This window comes from Esox lucius, chromosome 21, assembly GCF_011004845.1.
Source record: "Esox lucius isolate fEsoLuc1 chromosome 21, fEsoLuc1.pri, whole genome shotgun sequence".
Taxonomy (NCBI): Eukaryota; Metazoa; Chordata; class Actinopteri; order Esociformes; family Esocidae; genus Esox; species Esox lucius.
Window position 1 is genome coordinate 30511002 of NC_047589.1, and position 14151 is coordinate 30525152.

At 43.3% G+C, this 14151-nt stretch overlaps 1 protein-coding gene across 1 annotated transcript in view; it reads right to left on the bottom strand.

The window, feature by feature from the left end:
- The window catches only part of dipk2a (divergent protein kinase domain 2A), a 31483-nt gene extending 18398 nt beyond the window's left edge, over window positions 1–13085 (bottom strand). The window contains 2 exon segments of the mRNA XM_013131567.4: window positions 1378–2295; window positions 12642–13085. Coding sequence (XP_012987021.1) covers window positions 1378–2031 — 654 coding nt within the window. The 5' untranslated portion in view covers window positions 2032–2295; window positions 12642–13085.
- Between the last annotated feature and the right edge of the window lie 1066 nt (window positions 13086–14151).

The window sequence follows — 14151 nt, forward strand, 5'->3', positions numbered from 1 at the left end:
TCCCAACTGTTTTGGAATGTGTAGCTCTCATGAAATCCAAAATGAGCCAATATTTGGCATGACATTACAAAATGTCTCACTTTCAACATTCGACATATAGATATGTTATCTATATTCTATTGTGAATTACATACAAGTTCATGAGATTTGTAAATTATTCCATTCCTTTTTTACTCACAATTTGTACAGTGTCCCAAAATTTTTGGAATCGGGTTTGTATTTAAGAGTGTGCAGGTTGGTTTCATGGATGGTCACAATGCATTTTGACTGTTACGAGAGTAAAACGTGATACCTATTGTTCTGGAGCCCACGTCTCTAACCACTACACTATTTAACTATGGTCAGCCAGTCAGTCAGTCAGTGACATTCGCTCTTCTAGGCTGGCTCCGCTTACGCGGTCCGGCAAAAAGGAAGATTCATACCCTGGCATGTTCATACACAACTACAACTCTATTGGCCATAAGGTCCTGTATTCTCAAACTGTCTCAATAAAGATATGCTGATCTAGTGTCAGGTGCTAACCTGTCCATGCCAGATCATTCATTATAATCTAAAAGGAGAAATGAATCCTAGGTCAACAGTCCTAGTCAGAGATGGTTTATGGAGGCAGGCCAGGAGATGTTCTCGACTGACCGCTACAAATACTCATGTCCTGAAGCTAGGGTTGTCCAGGTCAGTTTTTTTCTTCAGACAGCCATGTCCTAATTCTGAAGGCTTAAGCCAGATTTGACCAGGGCTTTGTTTTCTTCAGAACGCCATGTCCTGATTCTGAAGGCCTAAGCCAGGGTTGAAGGCTTTACTCCAAGCAGACTAGCCGCTAAGCCATTTAACATCTGAGGCCAAAGATCAGGTGGAAGTACCTGGTCATACCCTGCCCTTTCCTCGATCATTTCCCCTGAACCAACCCAGGACATGACATGAGTGGAGTGATATAGAGGATGACAGTGAGAGAAGTCCTTCAGGCCTTTCTTCTACAGCTACTCAGGACAAAAGAGGGACACGGCTGTAAGAGTGACAAACCATAACCGTACAAATGCAATGCCAAAAAAGTGTCGCTTCAATAAAAACCATAACCGTTCAATAACACCATTTACATCCAAAAGAGTGATATTGGTAGAGAAAACAAAGCTAACTTGAGGAGAACAGAGCCATTTGCCTCTGGGGCGGTAGGAAAGAGTGCAGTGGTCAACAGTCTAACCAAAGGCCTTGTTTTAACTGGATTCTAGTGATTCTAGTGGATTGTAGATTTACATTAACATTGTATGGACTAAATATTATAAGTCACACTGGGTTGAAGGGATATTACAAAGCTTTAGTTCCTACCTATAGTACCAGGATCTCATGGTTGAAAGGACATCACCAAGTTTTAGTTCCTACCTGTAGTACGAGGGGCTCAGGGTTGAAGGCTAGAGTCATCAGTAGCTGCATTCTCTCGGTGTCCTTCAAGTTCTTCAACAGGAAGCTGCCAGAGTCTTTGGTCTCTGCATAGCGGCGCACCACCCTGTCTAGTAACCTCTGGGATGGGCAGTGCACCAAATCTGACCAGCCTTCTACCACCTCAGGGGTCAAGAGTCGGACATCCCCGTTCAGTCGGGAGAACTCCGTCTTGTACATGGCCTGGATGAGATCGCAGCGTGGCCGGCCCGTTGCCCTCTTGCAAATCTTCTGGTCTGTGTCCGCCAGCTCCTGGTTGGAACCGAGCCGTTTGAGAACCACGCGCCTCGTCCCCTCCCTTGGCTCGCCATACTGGGCGAAGTAGACGTTCTTGACGTTGAAGACATCCAGGAAGCGCAGGCGCCCCCACGTCTCGAAGGACACCTGCCCGTTCATAAACTTTCTGCACCAGCTGGTCCCGAAGCAGGCAGGGCACTTGTTGAGGTTGATAAAGCGACGGTCCATCAGTTCATTCTTCTGGAAGGAGGCAAACAGGTTGTGGGTGTTCATCAGCAGGATGACGAACAGGCCGACAACCAAAAGGAGCTTCAGACAGCGAAAGAGGCGACCCAGCTTCAGAGGCAGGAAACGAAGCATTGTGGGGCAGGATGGGGAGGTTAAGGGTCACAGGTCAGGGGAATTCAAAGGGGGGTGTTGAGGGCAATGATGGCGTGGGGGCAATCCAAGCCTCAGTGCCTCTCAGTCATGATATTGTGGGGCATTTTCTTCTAGATGGCCTGACAGGGGCAAGGCTGGCTCAACAGCCCAGTGCCAACCTCTGGCACAGGCCTGTAAGTCATGTTCTACGCTTCTCCTGAGTGTTGGTGTGGAACCAGGAACGTCAACTGGAGAACCTACAACCTAGAAGTGAGAGAAGAGGAAAACATTACAACAGTTCTCAGGAACAAAGAAAAACACAGGGTCATCCCAACAAAGTTAAACTATACACAAGTATAGCTTAAAGAATCTCTACCACACTACACACTGTAAACACAATTTTTTCCAACAAACCATGGTATATAAAAAGGTGTTTTTACCACAGCTAGTCAAACAGATAATATCAATATTCAAGTCTCTGGCTCTGGTTTTGTGTCGGTGGTCAGCTCTGATGCAAAATAAATAATAAATTCAAGCACAAGTGAATCTCTCAGCAGCTTGTTTTGGGAAGTTTGTACAGTCCGAAGGACGCCACAATCAAGATTTGTCAATATTGCAATACCAGTGCCTCAAGTATATAGCCCTGCATAGCTTCTACCCCCTAGACATTATCCACTAGCACCCCTACTCTTGTACACAACCCAAAATGACCTGGTACCCCAGCACATGAGTCCTGACACTGACACAGGTTGGGTCTGGGGTTTCTACAAACAGATTTAGTATGATATACCATATTATTAATACAAAGATAAGCTGAAGCTCTTTGTGCAAAAATACACAACTTACAAAAAACAAAAAGGCACTTGCAGGGGCATATGAAACAGATTCCCAGATGAGAATAGGCTGGGTCATTTAAGAGAATTCATTACCTTCCAGGGAGAACTGAGATGGAACACAGCCAAAGTTATAAACCCCCCTCCCCGTCTGTTCTCTCTCGACATATTTCCCTCTTCCTGGGATGAGTTCTTACAACCTCTGATTTAAGAAAAAAATCCTTACAAATAAAAAGATAAAAGCGTCACAAATAGAATCAAGCAACAATACCAAAATAATTCCAATCCAACCCCTGTAAAGCATAACGTTTCCAATTGAAGTATTACTTACTTTAAAAAAAATCACTTTTGTGCAATTTATGGTCAGATTTTTGTTCATAAAACAAGCATGAAATAACCATTTACAAATGGTTCCTATAGTTTTTTAAAAGAAATGTATCAACTATTGAATATTTAATTCAGCAGGTATATTTATATTGTGTGTGAAGTCTCAAAATATTATTTTGTGTGAAAAGTGTTTATGGGATTCCACTTTGCACACTCGCTGAAAAAGGCCACTTGAGGGTCTAATTAGCCCCTAAAACTTTAACAATTGTTACTCCCTAATTTTTTAGGTTCTTGTGCAAATGGCAAAGTCTTCTGTGAACATGCAAACAGAGGGTCTAGTGTGGAGTGGAGGAAGGATTTACCAAAATTAATTTGGGATTTACCAGTAAGCTGCAACTTCCTTTCTCCAGGATATACCTTTTCTGAAGGCAGCAACTTCCTTTCTCCAGGATATACCTTTTCTGAAGGCAGCAACTTCCTTTCTCCAGGATATACCTTTTCTGAAGGCAGCAACTTCCTTTCTCTAGGCAACAACTTCCTTTGGTATTAAGCAGTAATGTAGGCAAGAGCTACAAAGCCAGCCACAGTCTTTCTATGGTAAACGTGAATTACCGGACAGCCATGAATCATTTTTCAGGAAATACTTGCTGACCAAACAACAGTTCTGTTATCATACAATGGAAATGTAGCTATATTCACATGAAAATCCAAAGTTGTACTCCTTTCATCATTCCAACAAAGATCTTCTATAAACATACCCTCCTCAAAGAATTTAAGGGAACACTTAAAGCACACACCGGGCCTTGATGAATGAAGCTCAAAATCTTTGCTGTACATTGAGTAATTTGTTGACAACAAAATTATGTTGAGAACAGTCAATAGAAACCAAAATCAACAAACCTATTGAAGGCTGATTGAAATCAGAGGCTGCTCCAACTTGTGACTCAGCAGCTCATAATGTGACCCAGTAGTGTGTATGGCCCCCACGTGCCTGTAAGCACTCCCGATAACATCTGGGCATGCTCCGGATGAGACCACGGATGGTGTCCTGGGGGATCTCCTCCCAGACCTGGATCAGGGCATCAGTGAGTTCCTGGACAGTCTGTGGCGCTACTTGGCGGTGTCGGATGCACTGATACATAACGTCCCAGAGGTTCTCAATTGGATTCAAGTCTGGGGAATGTGAGGGCCAGTCAATGTCATCAATGCTTTCGTCATCCAGGAACTGCCTACACACTCATTGTCCTGCACCTGGAGAAATCCAGGGCCCACTGCACCAGCGTAAGGTCTGACGAGGGGATGTCATCCCGGTACCTAACAGCAGTCAGGGTACCGTTGGCTAGCATGTGGAGGTCGGTGCGACCCTCCAAGGTCATGCCTCCCCAGACCATCACTGACCCACCCCCAAACCAGTCATGCTGGATGATATTGCAGGCAGCATCACATTCACCACGGCGTCTCCAGACTCTATCACATCTGTCACTCAGTGTGAACCTGCTCTCATCTGTGAAGAGAACAAACCTGACAATTCAGGTGTTCTCTGGCGAATGCCTGTCGAGCTGCACGGTGCTGGGCTGTGAGCACAGGTCCTACTAGAGGATGGTGGGTCCTCATGCCACCTTCATGGAGTCATTTTGTAGCAGTGCTCCTCCTCGCACAAATGAGCAGCCCTGTGCCGCTCTCCTCGTGTAACAGCCAGTCTCCTGGTATCTCCACCATGCCCGAGACAGTACGGGCAGACACAACAAACTTCCTTGCGACGGCACATATGGATGAGCCATCCTGGAGAAATTGGACTGCCTGTGCAACCTGAATTGGCTGCAGGTATCGCCTCATGCTACCAGTAGAGCAGTCAGGATTACCAGTAGAGCAGTCAGGATTGCACTAGACTAGCCTAGCCGTAATAAAAGAAGGTACTGCTGCACACGTATACTAAATATGATACAAAATTATCTTGCATTAGCAACAACCATTTATTTCAGTTAAGATGTCTAGTATCATCCACTAGCTAATGCAATGCAACATCTCATCTTCATCCGCTTATCCGGTATCGGGTCGCGGGGGCAGCAGCTCCAGCAGGGGACCCCAAACGTCCCTTTCCCGAACCACATTTGCCAGCTCTGACTGGGGGATCCCGAGGCGTTCCCAGGCCATTGTCGAAATATAATCTCTTCACCTAGTCCTGGGCCTACCCCGGGGTCTCCTCCCAGCTGGACGTGCCTGGAACACCTCCCTAGGGAGACGTCCTGGGGGCATCCTTACCAGAAGCCCACCAAACTGCAACCCCTCCCCACCCCGACCACGCCTACTACTAATGCAATGCAACTGTCAATAGTATTGGTAAATTTACCTAGCTGGCTCAAGTATCTTGCAGCTAGCTGCCATCATTGTCATGTAATGCTTGTCCTGATAGATAGCTAGCAAAGGGGCATTGAACAATGTTGATGTAGCTTGCTATGGATAATTAATTTGTTAATCTGTGGAGAACATTTATCTACAGCAACTGTAAATTTGACATCTTTGGACATCTCTATAACATTCAACAAAATGTGATGTGCGGTCATATGTGATAAACAATTGTAATTAAAATGTTGTTAGTATATTAAATTGCTCATATTTATAACCTCAGTATATTCAGTGTTTGTGTCATGCAATATAAGGCCTTAATTTTCAGGATCCATTGATTCATACTTAGGCACTTGGCAGGACAATATAAACAATGTCTCCAAATAATATACAGCATCTTTTCCCTCAATGCTTGTTGCATATACTTAAAGAACTCACTCTGAGATTTTGCACACTGGAAAGACTCCTACCAAACTTTGAACACATAAACATCAAAGTGTAGAACATATGATATTTATTAGCAAAACATTACACTGTCCGTTTTTAGTAGCTGGATTAGTATAAAAGAGGTGGACATAACCAACAATAGAATGATATGCCACCCTTGATTTACCACCCTTCTGCCAACCCATGCAAAATGTTCTAGAAACGCCACTGACTGTATATAATGCAATTTACCTTTACTCACACTTGACTTAGACAATGTCTTCTTGCCTAAAACTTGTGAAATGCTCCCCTGTATAAAGCACTCCCGTGTGAAAACAGACATTAGACATCTACCCCTCATTTGGCAGGTGTTCATTTAGGCCCAGATAGCAGTCATTTTGAAAATGCTGATTTATTCATGAATGCTAATGCTTCAAATAGTCATATTCGTTCTGCCTTCAAATGGAACAGGCTTCTCTATGCATTATGATCCACCTGCTGAGAAGAATTTAACCTTTGATCACCTGGGGTACCCTGGTTGGTTTTAATGTAGCTTTGATGTAGTCGACACTTTGAAAAAGCCGGGTGTCACTTTGATAACAGCGGAAAAGAAAGCCTGACAGAGTGACAGAAATAAAAGTAGAGTGAAACAAACACGGAGAGCAAACAAAGACAGATAGAGCGAGTGAAATCGGGCCCGAGAGAGCATATTCAGAGATTTAGTGGTTGAGAGAATTCTCTTGGATAGACAGTATACTAAAACCTGTCCTAAAACCTTTACATAAACATGCCATCTTGCTTCATCCACACGCCAACTCTAGTGGTGTGTTCATTGTGCCAAAAAACAACAACATTTGATCGCAAAACATTTGGCCAAAGAAAAAGGGAGGATGGCATTTATGTGGGAAATTTTACATTTTGATTGGTTAAATAAATATAACCTGCAGAAAACCACTGAGCCTGACCCAGGGAGGCGCAAACCAATGTTGTCCCTGACCAACATTTTTTTTTTGGTCGACCAAGACTGATCTCTCTGAAGGTGTCAGAATTTAAAATATTTGTTCCGCAGGCCCATCAGCCATCCATGGAAGATGAAAAAACTGTTCAACTTCATCTACATTTAATTGACATTTATATGGTATATGCCATAATCGATTGGGGTTCCCAAATTTAGTATTTTCATTATGAGAGAAAACATTTTTATTAAATCACATTAGTGTGTGTAGAGCAATAACCAGATGATGCTGGACTCCTGCTAGCTCGGCCCTGCTCTCCCTGAATGAGAGAATTGCACGCATGGAGAGGCAGCTCAACAATTACGTAAAGCGATTTATGAACAATTCGTTGCTAAACTCCTTTAATAAAACATTTTATTTTATTCTTTAATGTACTGTTGGATTAAATAAGGAACACATAAGGACCTAAAGAGGGGTACTGACAAAATAGCCATAAATATATAAGCATGTTCCTGACCTGACTCACTGCAACTGGTGTCTTCTAAGATTCAGCTGCTTTAACGTTACTCCAGATGTTTGTCCTGATGTTACTGAATGCATACCACCATGTTGTTACTATTTGATAAGTTAAATCCAAGGACAAATTCAACAATATTGTTTGTTTAACTTTCACAGCAGCAGAGCTCATCAATTCAACAGCGCCCGCTGGAGACTAATGTATTTCAGAACCAAAGACAGCAACTGCCATCCACCGGGAAAATGCGCTTCCAGAAAGTTCAACTTTTTGGAGAACCCGTCTGTACCACAACTGCCAGACAAGTGGGGAACTGTGTTCAGTAGCGCATTCATTTTTTGGAGGGATGGATCACACCATCCTCATGCCCTTAGCATTGGACTGGTACAGACGGAATCGGGTTCTAATAGAAACAGCTTTAACATTAGCACAAAGTTCCTAAAAGATGAACTGAGCAAACTTTAGGGGCATTTACATAACTATATTCCATGTAATGACTGGGAAAAACAATTATACAATTACCTTGGTTTGTTTAGAAGTAAACAGCAATAGCTAAGTAACTTCTAACAGTATGTGCTTGATGCAGAAGAAAAAAAAACATTGTAATATCTGGTGACTGGCCATAGAAAAAAGCTGATCTACTCAACAGCAGTAACATTTAAGAAAGGGCATTGGCCCTGTGAATTACAGCTCATTAAGACATGGCTATTGGCACTGCCACTGACTTAAAAGGGGAACGCCTAACCAGGAGGTAGCAGTGTGGGTTGATGGCCTCCGAATGCCAGCACTGGTGGGGCAGGTACAGGAAGAGATGCAGGGCGGGCAACAGGAAGCGACGCAGGGCGGGCTACAGGAAGCGACGCAGGGCGGGCTACAGGAAGCGACGCAGGGCGGGCTACAGGAAGCGACGCAGGGCGGGCTACAGGAAGCGACGCAGGGCGGGCTACAGGAAGCGACGCAGGGCGGGCCGGGTCAGCCACAGAGGCCTTTCAGAAGGGAAGACACAGCAGCCTGTGTACATTGTGGAAACCCTGAGCAGCAGAAGCAGTCCAGGCTTGCAGCCCATTACCAACAGGCCGCGGTGCTCCATCGCTGCGTAATGGAGCCTGACAAACTGATGCATCAGCCTGGGAGCCGTTCATCATTCCCCATCACACTAACCAGTCCCCATCTGCCCCTCAACACTCATTCCCTGACTGGCTAAGAAGACCTCAGAATTACTGATTTGAGAGATTATGCACCCAGCCAACAGCAACTCGTTGCCTTCCCTCACTCTAAGGTACTGTATAGTCTGATTATCTAAACCACTTAAGACTTCATTCTTATATTCTGAACACAGAGAATGAAAGGAAAATAAAGAAAGGTTAAAAGAAACAAAGGTTGGAAAGAGAGGTTGAACAGAAGACCGGAAGGTTAAACAGAAAGGAACAAAAGGTTGAACAGAAAGAAAGAAAAAGGTTGAACAAAAGGAAAAAAAATATTGGACAGACAGAAACTATTGTTGGAACGAAATGTTGGAAAGAAAAAGATGACACGGAAAGGAAGACAGAAAGAAAGATTGAGCAGAAAGAATGAACATGAAAGAAGAAAGGCTGGACTGACAGAGAGAAAGGTTGGAAAGAAAGGTTAGAAAAAATAAAGGCTGGAAAGAAAGAAAGGTTGGACAGACACAGAAAAAGGGTACACCTGATGTTATGATGGTTATTTTATTACTATTGTCATATTACTGTTATTACGCTGGTCAGTAGACATGGCGATAACAGTAACAATGAGTAGTACTTCAGCATAGTTTGAGGAGGCTCCCCGCTTTGGGAACCCATGAGACACCCACACGCTGCTCAAATAAAATGCCTTTTCGACCTGGTAATTTTGTTGGCAGAAGGCTGCCTAAGTGGGAATTGTAGGCTATAGACCATTATAAGTACTTGGTAATTGGCTGCTCTGCAATATCTTCAGAAACAAAAAAGAGCCTAAGGTTTTCAGACAACAGCAAGGGAACTTGAAAAGCCGGGGTTGTAAGTTTGATTCCCCAAGGAAGCCTGCATGAGGATGTAGTGTCTGTTAAATTACTTTAATGTTGTTGTAAACCCTAGGCGAAATTGTAGGATAATGTAACTGTGGAGCTGTGGTCGGGTAAAGGATCAGGTGCGAAGAGAGCCAGCAACACCCTTTTCAAAAACATGTAGGCAAGATATGAGAAACATCACACTATACTGTTTAGGCAAAATTCAACCATAAAAAAAGATTTAATTAGGTAGAATTAATTACGAATAAATCAAATTCTGGACGAAATTTGGTAGGAATAAGGCAATGGATTGCTTTTGGATAATTAAATACAGCCTATAAGCTCGACTGAGATCTCAGTAACTAATAATGCAACCTACTTCCTGAATCACTTAACATTCATTCGAAGTGCCTCGTCAGTTGCCATTCACCCGACGCGCCTCGTCAGTTGCCATTCACCCGACGCGCCTCGTCAGTTGCCATTCACCCCGACGCGCCTCGTCAGTTGCCATTCACCCCGACGCGCCTCGTCAGTTGCCATTCACCCCGACGCGCCTCGTCAGTTGCCATTCACCCCACGCGCCTCGTCAGTTGCCATTCACCCCACGCGCCTCGTCAGTTGCCATTCACCCCACGCGCCTCGTCAGTTGCCTCGTCGCCGTTGGTGAACTGACTAGTAGGGAGTTATTGCATCATCAGCAGCCTACTGCTGACAAGGCTGGCAAGAAAGAGGACCAGGCGGTCAATCCTGACCAGGATCCTGCCAGCTGTTTCTCTTCCCATGTTCCAGCCCTCAGCAACACAGCACTAATAAGACCTGACTCACAACATCAAGATAAACTTTAAAACAGCACAATTATCATATATGCTGGCCACCCAGTTTAACTATAATTTCTCTCAGGTTTGATTTTGTAGATTCTTTCCCAATAAGTTTGTTTAATTGTACCTGACGGACAACCTGTCTAGCTAGTCATTGTACATTTGTTTCAAATTCCACACACACAGAGTAAAGGTTGGCAGAGAGGCAGAGAAACAAGAGCGAGACGGAGAGAGTAACTAAAGGGATGGATAAGCAGCCTGCCTTCCAGAAGAGAATGAGTGAGAGGAGCTGATTGCTGTGGAGCAACAATTGAACATCCCTACACACGATATGATCTCTATTCAAGTCCCATTTAGCATAAGACACGGAGCACCACGAGGCGGGGAAGGATCCAACAGGCCAGGCCCAGATCAGGAGACGAGAGCTGGGTTCACGGAGGACGATAAAATTCTAACCGCTGAGTAGGGATGAGAGGAAGGAGGGTTAACCTCTAACCTCTGGGTGGGGCTTAGAGGAAGGAGGGTTAACCTCTAACCTCTGGGTGGGGCTTAGAGGAAGGAGGGTTAACCTCTAACCTCTGGGTGGGGCTTAGAGGAAGGAGGGTTAACCTCTAACCTCTGGGTGGGGCTTAGAAGGAGGGTTAACCCCTAACCTCTGGGGGGTACTTAGAGGAAGGAGGGTTAACCTCTAACCTCTGGGTGGGGCTTAGAGGAAGGAGGGTTAATCTAAGACAGACAGTCCCACACCAGCCCATTTATACACACAAATAGCATGCACAACCTTGGGAAGTACCGCCCAGAGATTGCAGAAAATCAATCACAATGTAAAAATCCTCTTAGACTGCACAAAGCAGCTGAAAATGTGACTTACTTTACCAGCTAAGATTCTTATTTTTAGCAACGACCTGGGAGCAATTAGAGTTAACTGCCAGCCAAGAAAAACTGTTTTCACCTTGCCAGCTAAGGGATACGATCTAGCAAACTCTTCGTTACAGGTCAGAAGCTCTAAATGGTCCCTATTTTGAAAGATGTCAATTGAAATGAAAATGCTTACCTGTTATGCTTTTTACTGTGCAATTGCAGTACTTAGAGGGCACCTGCAATTCATACATTTAATTAAAACTACGTTTATCAAATGCATCAGTTTATTTAGCACGCGCGCACACAAGCACAACCTTAGGATATTCAAACCTGTCTGTGTTTCTGTATTCAAGAACGAACGGTACATTTTCAAAATGTTCCATTTTCAGTAGGCTCCTAATCCAACAGCAAACTTTTACACCGCTGTCTGTATTTCACAATTGACGTGTCTACTTCAGTCCCTAAGCAGTGGAACGTGTCGGCTCGACTGTTTACAATGATCTATTCAGAATAGCCAGCTTTGTAAAGTTAATTATGTCAAAATAGGCCCGGCATTCTTCCGGAATGACTACCTAATTTAATACTTTTATGCACGGAATATAAGCCTACTTGCACACAAAAAATAAGTATAATTAAGAATGTACAACTGAAAATCGTTGACTGGAAATATTATGAATATGACACTCTTCACTTCCTCTCTATGGAATCTAGGCAATAGCATACATATCATGCATTATTATAAAATAAATAAATTAATACATGAAATTAATAAGTCAAATATATAATAAACTAAACAGTCAAGTACATCAGGAAATCGTTCGGTTAAAAAAAGCATTAGCCTACATCTATTCTAGCGTAGTGGTAGCTAGCTGTAGCGTACCGCACACGCCGAGTGCGCTTAGACTTTCAAATTGATGCGTGTGATTTTGGCGTGGTGGTGGCAGCATCAAACAGCTGGAATCACAACTAATTACACAACTAATTACATGCAATGCTCCGGGAGGCAGTTTTCCTTCTAACGTATACCAAATCACGCATCACCCTATAGTAGCTACCCTACCTTACTGTCCAACGCGTTGCTACAGATCTGATTAAAAGAGTAGTAAAATCACGAAATCTTAATGTAATGGCCAAAGACGGAAAGTTACTATGAATATATAGGCTACTTTTCGAAAACTAAACTACTGTAGAGTTGAACGGTTACATGTTTTCCCAAATTACTTTCTCTAAAACTACAATCACGGCGTTTTTTAAATGTAGATAGACACTTGTGAAACAGGTTTCAAATTATACTAATGTCGCCTGTTAATTCATATGGGAGAATTAAAATGTCCATCGAAAGGGACACAAGCCGACGAACTACACTTCCTCCCGTAGTTAGTACATACAGGTGTTCGAAACTGATAGGTAACTGTACAGGTGGTCGTCACTGTCGGTAGACCAACATCTATATTAATACACTATTGATACATTAACTCAAGATGTAGTCTATTAATGGTCTACTGTAAAAGTAATATTACTTACTGTTGTTTACTGTATTTAATACAGCGAGTTTCGTAGTGATAATATTCGTGCTTGCTATTTCATGGAGGCTCTTTCATTCCCAGAATCATTCGTGGAGAAGCTGCTACACTATATTCCGCAGTGGAACATGCGCGTCCATCCCGAGAGCCAGGTATAGACGCGGTTGTTAGTCCCATGTATAATGACTGTAACTGCGAAGTTTGGTCTCAGGGTGCCCTTTCTGTTGGGATGCATTGGCAGACGCGAACTGCACCTCCATGTCCTTCCGTTTTTTTGCGTATCAAACTTTCCTTCTCATCTTTTACTGTAGTCGATACTGGTGCACGCGATGGACTGCTCCTCATTCACATGTTCTATCAACAGCGACACCAAATCTAAGGAAAACTGATCGTGTTCAAGACCTCACACAATTTAAAGCAGAAGCTGTTGTTCATTGGGAAAGGATGGTGTAGACTGGATTTGGCGATTGGCTCTTATCCGTGCTACAAGTTCTGCGATCAGCACAAATGATGACGTCATTTTTGAATTGGAACGTAACAACATTCAGAATAAAGGCCTGAATTTAATATCTCCGCAATTCAGAAATATATGTATATAATTCTAATACTATAGTTAATGCAACTAGGCAACCACACTTTGTTTCTTGGGATAATAAAAAGCAACGTTGTTTCATTGCTTAAAGCGTAATATCAGTGCTGCTCTATCTGCTTACACGTCTGTTAATGTGGTATGAACATGTCATAAGTGCAATCAACATTTCCCCAAGCAAACAAATACGGTAGAAACGGGTTGTCCACATTTCCTGGTTATAGGTACACCACAATAGACACTTCACTACCATTTGATTGTTGAGGATATCAAAGTTGTTCAAGCTAAATCCAGGGCCAATGGGGCAGCTTTGGTACATATTGGACCAGCACTTCAGATGTCAATCAAAACTGCATCAGGTTTTCATGTGGAACTAGCTAGGGCTAATGCTTAGGGTCTGTCTACTTGGTCTTTGGCTCCTCGTAAAGAGGAATCATCAGAAGCAGAAAAACATTGTTTTTGAGAATTTAAAAAAATACTATTTAAAGACACTCAGAGCACCGCAGACAACACAGTTATTTTTTTTAATACAAATTAAACAGTAAAATGCATGAATTTGTATCACTTCAAGAACGTTGAGATATTAGACCATTAAAACGTTACACATTTTCAGTTATCATATTCATTAATTTATAGATCACACAGCAAACGTAAAGGAGCTGTTGGGACTAAACGGCTGGTCAGAACCCACATCTGCCTAACCCTTCCTGACACCTTGGACGCCCTTCAACTTGCATACCCAGAAGATCTACGGCTGATGACATCGCCCTGATGACAAAAGTGCCTGTACATCCTGAGGACACTCAAAGAGTTTGGCATGTCTGCAAAAACATCTCACCAACTTCTACAGGAGCACCATTAAGAGCATCCACTCAGGCTGCTTTACTGCCTGGTATGGCAGTGGCTCCGCTGCTGATAACAA